At 38.0% G+C, this 17,500-nt stretch overlaps 1 protein-coding gene across 2 annotated transcripts in view; it reads right to left on the bottom strand.

Annotated features, from left to right (window-relative positions):
- Nucleotides 1-17,500, bottom strand: part of LOC137985277 (transmembrane protein 87A-like) — a 40,646-nt gene that overhangs the window by 19,394 nt on the left and 3,752 nt on the right. The window contains exons 3-13 of one of the 2 annotated variants that reach the window (XM_068832846.1): nt 16,265-16,350; nt 14,280-14,387; nt 9,070-9,132; nt 8,121-8,336; nt 4,871-4,921; nt 3,652-3,711; nt 3,344-3,397; nt 2,771-2,825; nt 1,916-2,032; nt 823-884; nt 210-302 (exon numbers count right to left, since the gene is read on the bottom strand). In XM_068832846.1, the coding sequence (XP_068688947.1) occupies nt 210-302; nt 823-884; nt 1,916-2,032; nt 2,771-2,825; nt 3,344-3,397; nt 3,652-3,711; nt 4,871-4,921; nt 8,121-8,336; nt 9,070-9,132; nt 14,280-14,387; nt 16,265-16,350 (965 nt within the window). The remainder of the gene's footprint in view (nt 1-209; nt 303-822; nt 885-1,915; nt 2,033-2,770; nt 2,826-3,343; nt 3,398-3,651; nt 3,712-4,870; nt 4,922-8,120; nt 8,337-9,069; nt 9,133-14,279; nt 14,388-16,264; nt 16,351-17,500) is intronic. The other variant, XM_068832847.1, reaches the window with a different exon arrangement.

Genomic DNA, 17,500 nt, shown 5'->3' with positions numbered 1-17,500 from the left:
TTGGTGCCTGCCAAATATTCATTTTTTAATAAAATTAGTTGCCAGAGGTTGTGGTAAACCAGGAGCAATGGATACATGTATTTCGCTGTAGGGAGTATGAAATTTTTTATGATACATTGAGAAAGGAACTTCACAAACCCAAATGTGCAAGGTTTACATACATTGTGAGCCAAGAAGCATTATTTGATATGCGGAAAGTTTTTTAGTACCTGTATTCTGAGCAAGTCCCTCCACTGGCAGGCTGATACAACGAGCCACACAACTCCATAGAACACATAAAGAAGTGACATCAATCCATAAAACTAAAGAGCAAAGTTTGATCAGTTTATCAATGTCTCCTTCAAGCCTCTTCATGCACAGGTAACCATTGCAGTGAATTCTTTTTCAGGTTATAGGCACTTTAATATGTTCCTGAGCCTACTACAAGGCTAGTCACACAGCGCTTTTCTGTGCTACCCTTATTTTCCTGTTTATGAAGCAAAATTGTTGGCATCAATTTAGGTCATGTAACACAAACCTAACCTCGTCCATCTGTAAGATTTGTTCCTCTTTTTGTTAATCCCTCTGTCAATTTTTAGCATTCTATTGATGTGTACATGTAGGTATGTATAAGTGGCAGCCTATGAGTCATACACGTACTCTGCACAGTCAGATAAATTAGCTTTTTTCTCTGATGCTAAAATTTCATTAAGACATGAGAAGTTTACTGCCCCTCAGCTCCTCATATGAGACCATAAAAACGACATAATAACAGGTGGTCTCGCTACAGCTCTAAAGCTGTATTTACCAGGTGCTAAGGACAAAATCTTCACTTAGACCTACCGGGTAAAGAGGCCAATCTGAGGCTGACAGGTACCCATGCTTTCCCTTCATTTCAACACTCACTGAAAACAAAGGAATTATATTATACATTATTCACAAAGCAATACAATTCCTAGAACATAAAGTCTGTTACGTTTTTGGCCTGGAGGATGTACATGTACTTCATGAGCCTAAAAGCCTAACAAAACACTGACAAAACATCACCTGCATGACCTTTACATATATATCCTGATAAAACAATCCTTGACAGTGTTCTTTATATAAAGGATACTAATTAACAATTAGACCCGTAGCCCTTGAGGGCTAAGGGTCTAATTGTTTTAGTATCACCCAACTAGTCGGGCAGAAAAGGCAATAATAAAGTTAGCAAATGCAGGTTGAAAATATCTTTATTTGGGAATAAAACGAAAGAAAGCGTCAGGCCTTTCGCTACTCGAGGACTATTACTAATAGTCCTCTAGTAGCATAGCCAATCAAAATGCAGCATTTGCATTAGTCCACTAGTTGGGTGATACTAATAAGGCATAGCTTGTTTTTCTGGTATGCTAATATTCTCCTCTCACAATTTGAACCATTGTTTTGAGTCCAGAGGGACACACTTTTTGTGGAATGTTTTTCAAGTTGTTCAAAAAACTCACAGCACATCTTTTACGATCTAAAAACACTTGGCGATGCCTCATGTTTTTTAACCCTGATAAAACACTGCTGCTCGTTTTTTAAACATTACAATGTACTTAAGACCACTGGGCATAGCATGTACATGTTGTTCAAAAGGTGGATAACGCTATCCACCAGATAAATCACTATCCATTGGCTAGCTGAGTTGGTTGGTCGCCATGACTTATCCACTGAACACTGATTTATTCGTTGGATAGAGTTCTCCACCGTTTGAACAACTAGGGCCAAGACTGTAAAGCTTGCTTGCATGCTAAAAAAGTCCTAACCGAACAACTTACACTGAGAAAAAAAAATTGTTATAAGCAGCCCTTCCTCACTTTAAAGTACAAAAAGAAAATGACAACCTGGTAAAATTGTACACTAAATGTACAGTGAAACTTGGAAATGGTGAAGAGAAGTGGTCACTTGAACTTACAAGTGAGCTGAAAATCAATCTCCTTAGCTTCTTTGCCATCCACTGGTACTGGAGAAACATCCACCAAGAGGGCAAAGACTCCATCACGCTTTGTGGCACAAATTTGATTGTCAACCTGTCAATAGTCAGTGAAAAAAATCAGTATTTAACTATCATACGCACAACTTGAAAGGATTTGAATAAACGCTGGCTTTTGGCTGCGTATAAAATTAATGTACCACTCTATACTTTGCCTCAAACCACTGGCAGCTGCACATGATTTGTCACAATATTATTAATTTTACAGTATATAACTTCTCTGCCAAATATTGTTTAAGTGGACTAATTAAGTGAATTTAGTCAACTGGTGAGGTTCCCTTAAAGATCAAGTTCGCATTTAGCGACCAAAGTTTCACGCGCCTTGCAGCCGCAAGATGGCAGGATTTGATGTCCCGTGAGCAGAAATCTTGAAATTTTTTGAACTTCCCACATTGATTTTTAGTTCATTTTTGGACAACTTGGAGATAATTGTAAATAAAATCTGTTTCTAGAAAGAAAAATAGGGGTCACCGAACGTCCAAGACCGTTAAATCCAGGCAAAGCCATAGCAATGGCCTTTTGCCCTATCAGTTCTCATTTTATTACTTAGCGCGCGCGCTCGTGTATGACATGGCGTGTGCATTTGCGTGCGCAGTAAGGATGCACAGAAACAATTGGCGCGAACGTCCTTAAAGGGTAAACAAGATAACAACTTAACATTTCTATTGGAGAAACAGACAAAAATTTCTCGTAAAGGAACAAAACAACGTACATGTGACTAATGACCTTTCACAAGAATATAATCAACTCAATAATATTATGCATGTATGTTAAACTTATCGGCAGCCTCTGTTGCTTTTTCTGCTTTTTCTTCTTTATTTACACCATCACTCTGTTATAAAGCCAAAATGAGGCTTATTTTGTATTGCACTACCACAACAAGAATGGCACAAGAAATGTGAAGACCATGCCATCAACATGAATATGAAATTCACATTCTAAGACAACAAAACAAACAGTTCATTTAAAAAGGGCCACCACTCCTCAAATGTAACTCTTGTTTGTTTTTTGTTTTTTTGCATTTTGTTCAGCTTAAATCCAATTATGTGTATATTTATCATTGCTACAAAATATTAATAGCTTTTTGGTTTGGGCTTAATTCTCACCTATAAGCCAAATACACCTTTGATTTTAATCCAATCTATGTGTACTGTATGCACTGTTACTACGCTAAACTTTCTGAAAAATCACCACCCTGCAGCCGATGAAACATGGTACATTTTGAAAAGGCTAAGATGTTTATCTAAAAAAATGACAAGTTTTCGGGGTGGAATGAAAACCAAGTAAAAATGCCGGTATCTGAATGACTTCGAAACGTGTCAAAACGTGACCACCTTCTCATTTATGTACCTTTTGCTTTGCGACTTGTTTGCCTTTCTTCTTTTCTGTTTTTCCTTTGTCACTCTGTTTCAAGGACAAAATAATATTCTGCTTATTAATGAACTACCACAAGAAAGTGCATCTCTCTCCACACATTAGGACAAGGTATTGTCGCAACATGGAATAGCCCCAACTTCTAAAGCCACAAAATGTTAAGCAAGCTCATTCCCATGGCTTTCTTTGGTGTTCTTTGTTGCTCCCTCTTCCTTCTCCTCATTATTTTTGTTGGAACCTTTAAACCCTGGGATTTATGCCTAAAAGTAACGTAAAAACTCTACCTTAATGTCAACGGCAGTAATGTTCTTACTGTCTTCTTTTACATCTGGACTTGCGACTTTCTATTAAAAGGCAAAAATTTCAATCAATGTTACATTGCTACTCCACATTTTAACAATGGAGGGTTGTTGAATGCAGCAACATAGGGAGATTCACTTTACTTGGTGCACATGTAGAGTGTACATGTAGCTGTCACAAAGTGACCCTCTAATCAAGACCTTAACTTGAACCCTAACAAAAAGTCGTAAATGAAGTTTTAAGGCTTAAAAGGGCTACGTCACATTATTTTAGGGTGTTTAGGGAAAAATCTTTAGTTAATCATGAGTTAAAAACTCGAAAATGATAATGTAGAATTCCTTTACTGATAAAATTATTGTTACATCACAAACAAGATGATTCTGAGTACATGAACGTAATTAAGCACAAACTTGGAAAACTTTGGCGCCACCTTTTTCAAGATTACCCAAATGCAAGCCGTTTCAATCTTGTTCATTTGTGTCCATCCAAGCTTCCTTTTGTTGTATTTCTTTTATGTTGTTACCAAAGTTTTTCGGATACAATGTACAAGGTGCACCTTTAACTTTCAATCTTCATGGCATTTATGTCGCAAACTGAAAATCTCATCAAAATAATCAGTTATACGATGCATCTCGAACAGTGGAATTTGGTTCAACTTATCACCAGTTACACTGTATGCTGTTTCAACTGAAGATTGCAGTGTAAGTAGACAGAAGGAAATTCAACTAGAATTTAGAGAAAAACCTTTAAATCCTACTGCTGTTAGTACTTTCTTGCAGGTGTTTTTTGTTGTACAATGCTAAGAATGGAAGGCCATCATCACAAACTTTGGTGTGAGGCCACCATTTTGGAATCACAGTAAGGGGAAGGTTGGGACGATTTAAACAAGATGGCGGAAGAGGATGGAAGAATCGTCCCTGCACAAGCTTTGTTCCCAGAAGATACACAGCTATAAGACACACCTTGACTTAAGATTACATTTGGAGCCAACAAGCAATTTCTTTGAGAAAAAATGCTACGCCTTATAACTGAAAAACTATGGTAAGTGGTTATTACAATGTTTTATTCTACTTTTTGGGCATTTGGGGTGTCATGAAATTACATCATTTTGCACGACATACTGTAGCCCCTTTAAGGAAACACCCTGTGATAGTCTCTGCCATTACGTAGCTTATTGGAGCTGTATGAAAGAAAGGCACCAACCTTTGGCACTTGAGCACTTTCCACCTGTTTCCCTTCAGCATCAGCATTATTCTGTTCCAAAAATAATGAAAATTTAACTGATTCTGTTAACACAAGCAAGCAAAAGAAATTAAAGACAAAGTCAAAGTTCACATTAAAGCAGCAATTTTGAGATTAAACTTCATTGCCAATGCAATAATAATACTAATTAACAATTAGACCTGTAGCCCGGAAGGGCTACGGGTCAATAGCCCATGAGGCGAAGCCAAATGGGCTATTGACCCGTGGCCCTTGAGGGCGAAGGGTCTAATTGTTTTAGTATCACCCAACTAGTCGGACAGAAAAGGCAATAATAAAGTTAGCAAATGCAAGTTGAAAATATATTTATTTGGGAATAAAACGAAAAAAGCGTCACGCTTTTAGCTACTCGATGACTATTACTAATAGTCCTCTAGTAGTGTAGCCAGTCAAAATTCAGCATTTCAGCACTAGTTGGGTGATACTAATTACTGTTAATATCACTGTTCCTTGGTATCAACATAATTAGCTTTTAAACGCATAACGCAAGGTGCAATAAAACGAGACAACATACCTATTGGCGTTTTTTGAGGGGAACACTGCCTTGCGGCTGGTTAGCCTATGCCACTTCTGCATTGTGTGACATAGAACAACCTCACTTATCTCTCCAGCACAAAAAGCTGAGCGGTAAACAGCACGTGCCGGATCGGACAAGAGTACTGCTTAGCAAGCAATGTACAAAGGCAAATGAGCCAACAAGCTTGGGGGAAGTCGATGCGCAGACAGCACCATGCAGGAATGACCCAATTTTAATGAAGGCAAAGGGATATATCCAACCCATCTCCAAAGGGAGGGAGAGAGGTGAGGGAAATTTTAACAAATTGCAAACAGCTAGTTGGTTTACTATACAGCACAAACTGCCAAGTGAACCTTGGACAGCTAACGAAGGCTTTTATATAGCTAGACTCTGTCTGTTAAGGACGGTGCCTACTAATTCAAAGGTATTTTTCCCTGGTTTATGATTATGCAGGAAATGTAGATCTTAACAAGTGTTATTGAAATCCAAAAAGGAAATTAGGGATAACCTTGCATTTTTCAAAGGTAACAACAATAATATTATTGATGAATAATATTTCTAAAAACCTTTGAAATACAAAGCAATGTAAGGCGTTTTTTCTCAAAGTGAAGCTTAAATTAATTATCTCTCAAAAATGCATGGCTACCCCCAATATTTTCTTTTTGGATACTAAGAGTACTTACTGAGATGTGCAGAACATATGTGCCGAACGTATACACAATAAAAATAGTAAGCACTGTCCTAAGTAGCCAGTTGTACAGGTTCTACTATGTAGCAGGTAGGCATTACACATGCTGTTTAGCAGTAATGAATGAGGCCTTAACAGATTTGGCCAATGCAGGTGTATGTTATAATCTGAGATCTAGGAACAAAGTCAATACATGTATGTCCTCATTTTATTTACTACAAGACCATTGATTTTATGACCTTGAACGACCGACTAAGGAAGAACGCGAAGATAACTATTGCGACATGAATACCATATTTACCCGTGCATAATACGCACCCGAATTTTGGACTGCATTTTGAAAAAGAAAAAGTTCAAGCAGAAAACAGAGAAATTGTTCATGCAAAACTAGCGTGGAAAAAATGCATTTCCTGGATAAGAAAATTTGTTCCGCTACTTACAACCGTAAAGTAAATAAGCCTATGTAAAGTGTTTAAAAACTGAAACCTTTATACAAACTCTAACTCGTAGTCACAATAGAACAGCCCTTCTCTCCCAGAAGAGTCGTCATCCACAAGGTCATCTTGTTGTCCGTCCACAAGATCATCTTGTGTATCATCAAGGTTTTTTTACTACTCCATATTTAACAAAATATGACTCAATCATCTCTTCAGGATATTATGTTGCAATGAAACAGTGATCCACAGAGGGATGATTTCTTCCGAGGGCTTCTTTTGGTGGCCATTGATTCCATCCGCCATCCATGTCTTTACGCGGTTTATTTAAAGAAACATTAAGGGGCTGCAGAACTGAGGTCAATCTGCCAAGAATTACTGCTAAATCAATTGGTGTTTTCTCTACAAATGCTGCTTTCATGCTTTCCGTCACACGAGCTTCGAAAGCACAAACAAGTAGGCTTCTTTTGTCTCCCCAGTCCACCACATGGAGGACGCCAAACTCTTCATTCAGCCTTTCTCTTGGGCGTCGCTGATAACCCTGTGTTTGTTTTCAACTTTAGGCACTGTTTTCCTCTTGAAAATCACCATTGGTCTTAATTTTGATCCATCACCAGCACACGCCAACAAAACAGTTGCGTGATTCTTGTCATTTCCCATCATGACATTTCTTCTCTGCGGTTTAATGTTGATCCGTTCGGTTTGGCGGCATATCAAAGATCAGTGGCGTTTTGTCCATATTTCCAGTAACATGTAGTGGGTAGTTGTGTTCTTTGCAAAGTTTTACAATATAACAGCGAAATTAACGAGCGTTATTTATCAGACCGGCATTGTAAACTCCATTGAGTTTTTTTTTGTGGCCATTTTGATGTTTCAGTTAATCACTCAAAAGTGAAGGCTATGTTGTTCAGTTGTTCATTTAAATAGGAAGGTTAATTTATTAGTGGATCTAAATTTTTAACTCTTGGTTAAGCCTTTTGCTTTTCAATCAAAAACCAATGTGTCTTCGTTTATATGCTAATGAGGGATACGTGTCTAAAACAATGGATTCCGTGTAAAATATGCATCTCAATTTTCGGAGCTGTTTTAGCAGAAAAAAAGTGTGTGTTATACACGGGTAAATACGGTAGCCCTTTTAGTATGGTCACGTTCCATTAACCGCATTTTACTGATGTGGCAGTAAAATCTCATTTAATAATGTAACTTTTGTGTACATGTACATTGCACATGACTTGTTGTTTGGTCATTTCAAAACATTACGTTTAACTTGACAAGAATCAACAACTTATGAAGTACACATACAACTGTAAATGTAACGATCACAAAAAAGACAGAAAGACAATGTTTTATAACTGTTACAGGTGCCATTGAAATCACAATAATTTATTGAATAAAATGAAAGAAACAAAACTAAAGGTTCCTTCAAACTACGTGACAGATACATGTACTTTCTATCCACAAAAACTCCACTGTAATCACAAACACACAAAATGATAGCAATTTTCAAATGGAAAGAGTTGACAGATACAATAAATAGCAAGAAATATATTTCACCTTGTCTTCATCACTTCTTCTCTTTCTTTGTTTAACTTTCTTATTACTGTCTTGAGAGTCTTTTGGTTTCCCTTTCTTCCGGGAATCATCATGAGGTTCCTTATGCGGAGAGGAACCTTTTCCCTCCTTGCTGTTATCGCTTTGACTATTACCCTCTTGGTTTTTGGCAACCATCTCACTCTGCTTTTCTTTCTTTTTATGATCTCCTTCATCAGACTAGTTAGAAAATAATATTATTATCATAATTACAGTTGCATACACAAAGTTTAATAATAATAATAATAATAATAATAATAATAATAATAATCACTATATTTAAATCTCAAGGTTATTTTGCCGAACACAAGCCCTCAACTAATATTGGGCAGACTACAAATTCAAATCAAATGTTGGTTTTGAGAGGGGAAAACCTCTTGGAGCAGAGTGCATCTACATTTACAGCTGTAGGTAACCAACAAACTCTACCCACATATAAATGTCAAATGTCAAATCCAGGAATCAATACCAGGCAACATTGGTGGAAGGCGAGTGCTCTCACCACTGCGCCAGCCCTGCTCCCCGAAGTTGATGGTATTAGTATAATTATAGCAAAGGATTTATACGATGCACATACATTTGTATCTTGTCACTTCAGTTTCAGAGCAGTTTACAATTCTCTGATTCAAAGATACATGTACAATGTAAACCATCCACACCAACCAAGTTAACCCCTGGTCGTCGGTGAGTTGGTTCAGTATTGTTTCATTTATTGGTAGTGTCACCACAACAGCAAGTCAAAACAATACCATGGTCCCATTGTTCAAACCCCATCACCAGGAACTCTGTGCCAGCTCTTTGCGAATAAAGTGTAGTTTCTTTAATGTTATACAGTTACAACACCAATAACAAATTCCAGAGTTTCATTGAAATCTGTTACATAAACGAAATGTAACAATAGCTTTTTTACTACCTTTTCTTCATCAGGTGAAAGTTGACGATAGATAATTTTTTCTTCTACTGTATCTGTCACGTCCTGCACAGGAAAAACGTTAGTCAAGGACATTCCTTCCTCTAGCTATTACAATAATGTTTTAAAGACAAGTAGATAAGTGTATGGTGGTTTACTTATGGGGCTTCAATACCATTGTTGGTCTCAAAGAGTTGAAATTTCTAGTATCTCTTAATGGGGACAGGTTTTTCAGTGAGTGATTAACCCATTGACTCCTGGGGGTTCCCCATTGACTAGTAAAATCATCTGGCATTAGACAGAGTAAAATACCTGGCCGGTTTAGGCCGGTTTGGGTGTTACAGGGTTAAAGTTATAATTTAATCATTGTCATTGCCAGGTGGCCCACAAATAAATGTGAATCAGGGGAAAAATTAATGCTAAACATAATGACCAAATTCCTGGAGGGGGGAATGGAAACTAAACATTTCAAAGGCCTTTTTCTCAAAACTTAGCCGTACAACCAGGGTTAAAATTTTGGGAATTACAGTACCGATTCTCGTGCGCGCTACAGGAATCATGTCGCGCACGATGGTAAGAAATCTGTAAGTGCAGTAGCTTGATGCTTGCGTACGATTTTAATTGACCTTTTGTTTCAAATTTTAACCGTGGAAGGAGTTTGTGAAAGGCCAATTTTCGAAGAAAACATGCCTATAATTGTTGTATCTCATGACGTAATGTGATGTACTAGGGAATTTTTGGGTAAATAAAAAGATGGCCGCTTTAGATTAACACGTGGTGTACTTTGGTCTTGTTATTGACCTCAAGAATACAAAATTGGCGACGAGGATCGTCGTTTCGCCCACGTGAGTGTAAAATATGACTGCTGTCTATGGCCATGTGGGCCCACTTGATGAAAATACCAAGAAATTTGCCAATTATGCCAGACCCTACCAAGCCTTCATGGTAGCGAATGAGATTGCCGAAGACCGACAGGTACATGTGTTCCTAGCAGTGGTTGGACCACAAGCTTACAAGTTGATAAAGAATCTATGTGACCCAGAGAACCAGAACAGTAAATCGTACCAGGAATTAAAGCAAATTCTGCAGGCACACTACGAACCGGCTCTGATAGTCATTGCCGAAAGACAAAAATTCTGGACTGCTTCACAAGAAGAAAACGAAAGTGTTTCTGACTTTGTGGTGCGATTAAAAAAATTGGCCTCCACATGCAGTTTTGGTGCCTTTTTAGAGGCAGGTCTTCGCGATAGACTTGTGTCTGGATTGCATTCCAAAATGTCAAGAACGCAGTGCCATTTGTTAGCAGTGAGAGAGCTGACATTTACGGTTGCGCACAACCGATGCATTGCAGATGAGTTAGCAAACAAAGCCAACAAAGAGCACATGGGAGAACCTGTGAGTGAAGAAGCTAATAAAATCCAGGACCTAAATCAGGGGCGATGTCTCGCAATTGAGATCTTTTCTGGGAATGATAAATTACTACTCAAAGTTCATTCCTGATTTTTCATCCAAATTACATCTATTGTATGAGCTCCTCAGTAACAGGACTAAATGGTTTTGGAGTGAAAGTTGTGAGGCCGCCTTTTTGTGGGCAAGAGGTACTCTCAAGTGATCAGGTGTTGGTCCACTATGATCCCAGTAAACCCCTTGTACTGAGTGTTGATGCTGGCCCACATGGTATGGGGGCAATTTTGAGTCATAGATTGGAGGATGGGTCTGAGAAACCAATTGAATATGCATCCAGAACACTCAGTATGGCAGAAAGAAATTATGCCCAGATAGAAAAGGAAGGTTTAGCCATAGTTTTTGGGATCAAAAGGTTCAATCTTCACCTTAATGGCAGAAAATTTACCCTTTTCACTGACCATCAACCTCTGACGCGTATATTTGGTCCTAAATCTGGCATTCCTCCCTTAGCAGCTGCAAGGTTACAAAGGTGGGCTGTGCTTTTATCTGGGTATGATTATGACATTGTCTATAAAAAGTCTGCAGACAATGCAAGTGCTGATTTCTTCAGTAGATTCTCTGTTCTGACCAGAGATGAAGAGGACCCTGACCCAGATGAGCACTATGTGTTTGCTACAGCTGTCAGTAGCTTACCTGTAACAGCTGTGGAAATTGCTGACTTTACTAAGAAAGACAAGGTGCTTGTTAAAGCGTATGAGTACACGTCCTCAGGTTGGCCAAATCATTGTCCTGATCCCGAGATAAAACCTTATTGGAATCGTAGGGAAGATCTTTCCCTAGAAGATGGCTGTCTGTTGTGGGGCAGGCGTGTGGTCATTCTTCTCAAACTACAAGGGCATCTGTTAGATGAATTGCATGAATGCCATCCAGGCATGTGTTGTATGAAGGCACTTGCCAAAATATTTGTCTGGTGGCCTGGTCTGGACCAGGACATAGAAGACAGAGTCAGATTTTCTGAAGACTGTGTCAATACACAAAGCACTCCTAAGTCAGTTCCTCTGCTGTTCTGGCTTTGGGCTACTGAACCATGGCAAAGGATCCATGTAGACTTTGCTGAAGTAAAGGGTCAACAATTTCTGGTCATTGTTGATAGTCATTCAAATCGTTGGAAGTTTTCCCCATGGCTACTACTACTGCAACTGCTACCATCAACGTCCTTAGAGCCGTATTTGCTCGATACGGATTACCTCATGAAGTGGTTAGTGACAATGGTCCTCAGTTTGTGTCTGAAGAGTACCAGACATTTTTGAAAATGAACAGGATCAAACTCACCCTAGGTCCCCCCTACCACCCTGCCAGCAATGGTTTAGCGGAGAGACATGTGCGGACATTCAAAGGTATGTATAAAGCTTATGGCAACACAAGGTCAGTGTAACATAAAGTGGCTGATATTCTATTCCGAAACAGGAATACTCCACACTCCACTACAGGTAAGACTCCAGCAGAGTTGTTTCTGAAAAGAGAGCCCCGGCCATTTCTTTCCCTGGTCAAACCAAGTTTAAAAAGTCGTGTAGAAAGCAGGCAAGCAGCATCTAAACTGTACAAAGATGGTGCTCATCCAAAGTTGCGAACCTTTGATCTACATCAGCCAGTCAGGGTTAAAAATGTCAGAGGGGGGGAAGGAGAAGTGGATACAGGGTACAATTGTCGCCATAAAGGGCCCTGAGACTTACCTCGTTAGAGTGCCAGGTAATAACCGTAGATTTGTGCATGCAAATCATTTAATACCTGATGATGCAAGAGAACAGAATGCTAAAAGGGAAAACATTGAAAGAGAAATTGTAGAATGCAATCCCACCCCTTTGTCGCAAGAGATTCCAGTGATGCTGCAAGCGAAAACATCCAGTCAATTTGGCCAGGTTCCTAACGTAGGTACAGAATTGGCTGAAGTCCCTACCACAGTGGTACAGATAAATTCTGATCCTGACACAAGGAAAGTTCCTGTATCAAATCCTCATTTTGTGGGTACCCCTGTAAAGGTTACTCGTTCTGGACGAGTGAGTAAACCCCCTGAGAGACTGAACTTGTAGCTCTTTAAGTTTATTTGTATCTAGTTGTGTTTAAGGTTAGTTATCAATTGTTGTAATAGGAAGGAGGAGTGTTGTATCTCATGACGTAATGTGACGTACTAGGGAATTTTGGGTAAATAAAAAGATGGCTGCTTTAGATTAACATGTGGTGTACTTTGTTCTTGTTATTGACCTCAAGAATACAAAAATAATAAATTGCAATATCTTCGTACATAAAAACATTATTATTGAATGTGGCAATTCCCAAGCACATTATTTTCATTGTTTACAAAGCTTAGTTCGCCGATCAACAAACTATGAATCATAAGCACTCTTGTATTATTACACATTTTCAAGATAATAATAATCCTTTGTTTGCGTTTCCTTTTGGAGACTCGCTCTGAAAATTTTAAACGCAAATTTTAACCCGATGGTCCAAGAATCAAACGATTCAGATAATTTAAGCCTTACCAAGTTGCGAACTTAAGATTGTGGGCGATAACAGCACTGTTGACTGTAGGTAATAATAATCATATAGTTGTTATGTAGAAAGGATGTTTTGAAATAAAGCTCACGGTAGTTTTATTTAGTCAATTTCGACGATTCCCATACAAATCAACAAATCAAAAATCGTCTTGCCTTACTCATGCAACTGCAGAGAGAGAATTATTTCGCATAACACATAAGTTCCTAACATGTGCCACAAATTTACGCTTCGGTTACTCTCGCGCTACGCGAATAGCATCGCGCACGGCAGGAATCGCATAGCGCAGGAAACGCGACGTGAGGTGGTAACTTACTTTTGAGCGACACTGTATTAAACACTATGAAGAGGAAACCATCAACATTTTTTTAAAAAAAGATCTATCTGACAGTTTTTTAGTTATCAAAATAAATGAAAATCTATGTTTTTGCCATTTACGAAAAACCCGTCTGCCAGATTTAACTATTTATTTACATACATGATTGTTTCGTGCTAAAGAAATCCTGAAATTTTAAGGAGGGGTCGAACAGATAGTTTTTGAGAAAAAGGCCTTTGAAATGTCTAGTTTCCATTCCCCCCTCCAGGAGATTGGTCACTACATTTAGCATTTTCTCCTGATTTGCATTTATTTGTTAGGTAAAATTACATTTTACATCATTTGCAGTGACTAACACTTTGGAAGAGACATCCTTTTGCTTTGATTTCACAGATTTCAAAATCATGATCTGTAGTATACATGTATTTTGGCCACCTTCAACGTTAAAAATCGAAGTAACAAACAAATACCTGTAACAATTAGCCAATATCAAAAACACCACAATACTCTTTGTTTGTCCCTCCAAAATTTTGCATAAGCATTGTCTCCACTTTCTCTTGGGACCATTACAGTAGCACAGTAACAACTTGGCGACATGTGTGCGACAGAACGGGACTCGTGTTTCCACGGCTGAAATTTTCAAAACACTAAGGGGCAGATGGATTTCTAAATTTGCACTTGAGGCCGGACACATTTTCTCTCAAAAAGGTCTTCTTTCAAAAGTGGAAAATAATGCTTGACACATACACAAGACCGTGTGATCGTTGTTTTCTGGTATCCATCAAAATCCAAAACATGCATTTTTCAGGTAAAAATATTTGGCAACCACAATTTGCCATCTGGCCACCGAAAATCATTTATCTAGTAGCCAGTTGGCACCCATATAAAAAAGTTAATTTCTGACCCTGAATACCCCGTACATACAGAATACACCTACCTTTAAGTGAAAGGAAGCTTTACAAGGAACTTCCTCTTCCCCACTTAGAGAATGGTTGAGATAGTTATCAGAATCCCACACGTTCTTTATACCGTCTTGCCCATGTTCCTGCACAAATGCAATAATATCAAGACCCAAAATTTTGAAAATTTAAATTGGAAACACAGGGGTTTTAAAAAATTTGAAGTTTGCGACTGGTTTGAGTACATGTATAGTAACTGACTGTTGACATAATTTGTCAAAATAAATTTAACTCTTAAGGCAGGTTGAAATGTAGGGAAAAAGTTGCTGCCTTCTCTAAGTGAAGTATCAGACACTTTTCAACGACTTCCAGTACTTATTAAAACCACTGCCTCAAAGAGATTTCAAAATATAGACCTCTCAACCACTGTACTAGATAGGATACAATGTATTACAATTTATTATAATTTATTATAATTGGGTTATTCCAGAAAAAGTCCACACCCCCCCGACGGATGGGGTCGTTTTTTAACCCCCCCTCTCACCTGGATTTCCTGAAGCCCAAGACCCCCCCCTCCTGTCTGGATTTCCAAGACAAAAGACCCCCCCTCCTGCCTTGATTTGCGGGAAAAATATTAGGATTAAATTTAATTTATTTTTAATAGAAAATACGCACAATCACGTATAGAAGATGTCCTTTTTTAATTTCTAAAGCTTTGGCTAAATTATATAAAAATTCTGTTGTGTGGAACTAAGAAAAGAAAGGAGCAAAAATGCTAAAACGCGAACAAGTGTTTATACATTCATAGCTCATAAAAATCAATTGCCCTTGTTCTTTCTTTGCGCTAAATATGGTCCAAAAGTAAATACAATTAGTAGAGAACATGACAAAAGAGTTCAATAGTCATTCCTTTTGGAGACATAACGTCAGTCTCGGCCACTTAAGATCGAAAACTTTTAAATCAAACATGATCAAAATCCTTTGAAAAACGAGTCTAAACTTGTTTATCGTTCAAATTCTTTTATATCTTAAAGACTGGATAATTTGAGTCACATATCCTACCTTCAAGAGCCTGTAGTTCTAATCTGCAGTGGAGGAAAGTTCAAACTCGTGTCGTGAAGAGCTTTCTCAGTCCGACATTATAAGTTTCAAAAAGTCTTTAGGCTTTGGTTAGTAAATCGGAAACACAAAATGTGTACTATAAAGAACCTATCCAGGACAAAAGCACTTGAAACAGCTCCCATTCACGAAAACGAAATTTTAACATATATTTTCAACTTTCAACGAATTATTTTAAAACCGGCTTCAGATGGCTTTCAGATTTCGACAGATTCGTCCAGTGCATGGGTTCTTCACCAGGCTCTTGCGGATTGGGACGCCTATTTGTTTTGCTTTCTCAAACTTGACTTTCTAAATACAAAATGCGAATACAAAGTGCGAGAAGGTGTGAAAGTAAATCAATATTGTTTACTTTCTTTACTTGTATCATTACACGAAACAACGGTGGCACGCTGGGTCTGGGTACGAGTATAGTAAAAATGTGTCAGGCGTTTCAAACTCTTCGTTGCAATATTGTTGCGACAGCTCTTTCTTTAGTATCTTGTTCGCATTTTATGCTATAAAAAGACCTGCGAAGGAACTTAGATTATCATTTATGCCAGGTGAGAAATATGTGAACAAAATATTTCTACTATTTTCAGGGCCTGAGAGCGCCAAACTGTCACCGAACTAAATGTTCGAATTGCGTGAACTATCGGTTCAGATGACCCCTGCAGAAGACTTTTTCGAGTTCAACCCCCCCTCCCGCCTGGATTTCCAGGGTCCTTGACTCCCCCTCCCACGAGAATTTCCAGAATCCCATCCGTCGGGGGGTGTGGATTTTTTCTGGAACAACCCATTTATTGCAATGTCTTATAATTTTCTTGATTTACTTATTTATTTATTCATTTATTTATTTATTACCAACCACTGTATGTCCTATATCCTCAAATTGTTGATTCAATGTACAGTAGGATTTTTTTACCTTGAGATAATCATACCACTCTGCACACTCTGCAACTACTAGCCGCCATTTTATTTGGATTTTACCTTTTGTACCATTGCACGTCCCTACAAAAGAACCAGATAATTATTAAGTACAAGTAATAAATAATAACAATGATAAATACAATTAATAATAATGATAGTAACTGGCCATGATTAACTTGTAGTCGAATTGGGATTGAAGTACATGTAAGAAGGAAAAGGCTTCACAAGATTTAGTTGTAAACATTTACAATGTACCTGCAACAGACAGACAGTAGGCTGTACATACATGTACAGTACATCAATGATTTCAAAGCACATCATGTACCACAGCCAGATGTTTATAAATGCTGTGCTTCAAATTTTTTCTTTGTTTAATGGGGACATAGTTTTTCAGTGAGTGATTAAAGTTGTTTTTCAAACCAGTTCAATTTTGATTTTTCCTTGTCTAACATTCATTATCATAATCTCAAATAAAGGACAATCAAAATTGAACTGCTTTGAAAAATTTTGATTAACCAGGAAAAAGATTAAACCACAACATTTACAACTACATTTTTTTGGAAGATGATCATGATGAAGAATGAAAACCAGGCAACCAAGAAAAAAACCCTCAACCCGGGGTTCAGTTGACATCAGAGGCGTGGGGGAGGGGATTGATAAAAAATACCCAAGCCTGACCCTCTTTAACTGGAACTTAATTTCAGTTAACTGACTGTAGACGTTCACATCGTGCTTCACTTGACAGTGTTTTCACACTATTACAGATGTTACTATTTTACTTTTAAAGCACTAGTCTGACAATGAAAGGTCAGTTGAACATGCAAAATATTAGAGGATTAAAGTGCCTTTGAAGTGAAAAATAATCAATGCATATTTGAAAGGGTTTTCAAAATAATGAAGGATGGCCTTTTCTGTATCTTTTTTCTTTTCAGAGATATTTGATTTTTTGTGTTATGCAAATGAGCAAATTGATAACATCATCAGCAGTTCCACTAGAAGATGGATCACAAAATCAAAAATATCTCTGAAAATATAACAGTAATATTCTTCAAACTTAGCATGAGTAATCAGTGTTCGACACTTGCCTTTTTACTAATTTGCCCTTTGGGCAACCAGTTTTGATTTTTTGGTTGCCCATGGTTTTTTTTCAGTTGCCCACCTTCTAAAGACCTGTTGCCCATTAAAAGGCAAAGGAAGCTTGTAAAAATGTCAATTTTGTGTAACGTGTGTA

This window comes from Montipora foliosa, chromosome 14, assembly GCF_036669935.1.
Source record: "Montipora foliosa isolate CH-2021 chromosome 14, ASM3666993v2, whole genome shotgun sequence".
Lineage (NCBI taxonomy): Eukaryota > Metazoa > Cnidaria > Anthozoa > Scleractinia > Acroporidae > Montipora > Montipora foliosa.
This window is presented reverse-complemented; position numbering and strand designations above follow the sequence as displayed.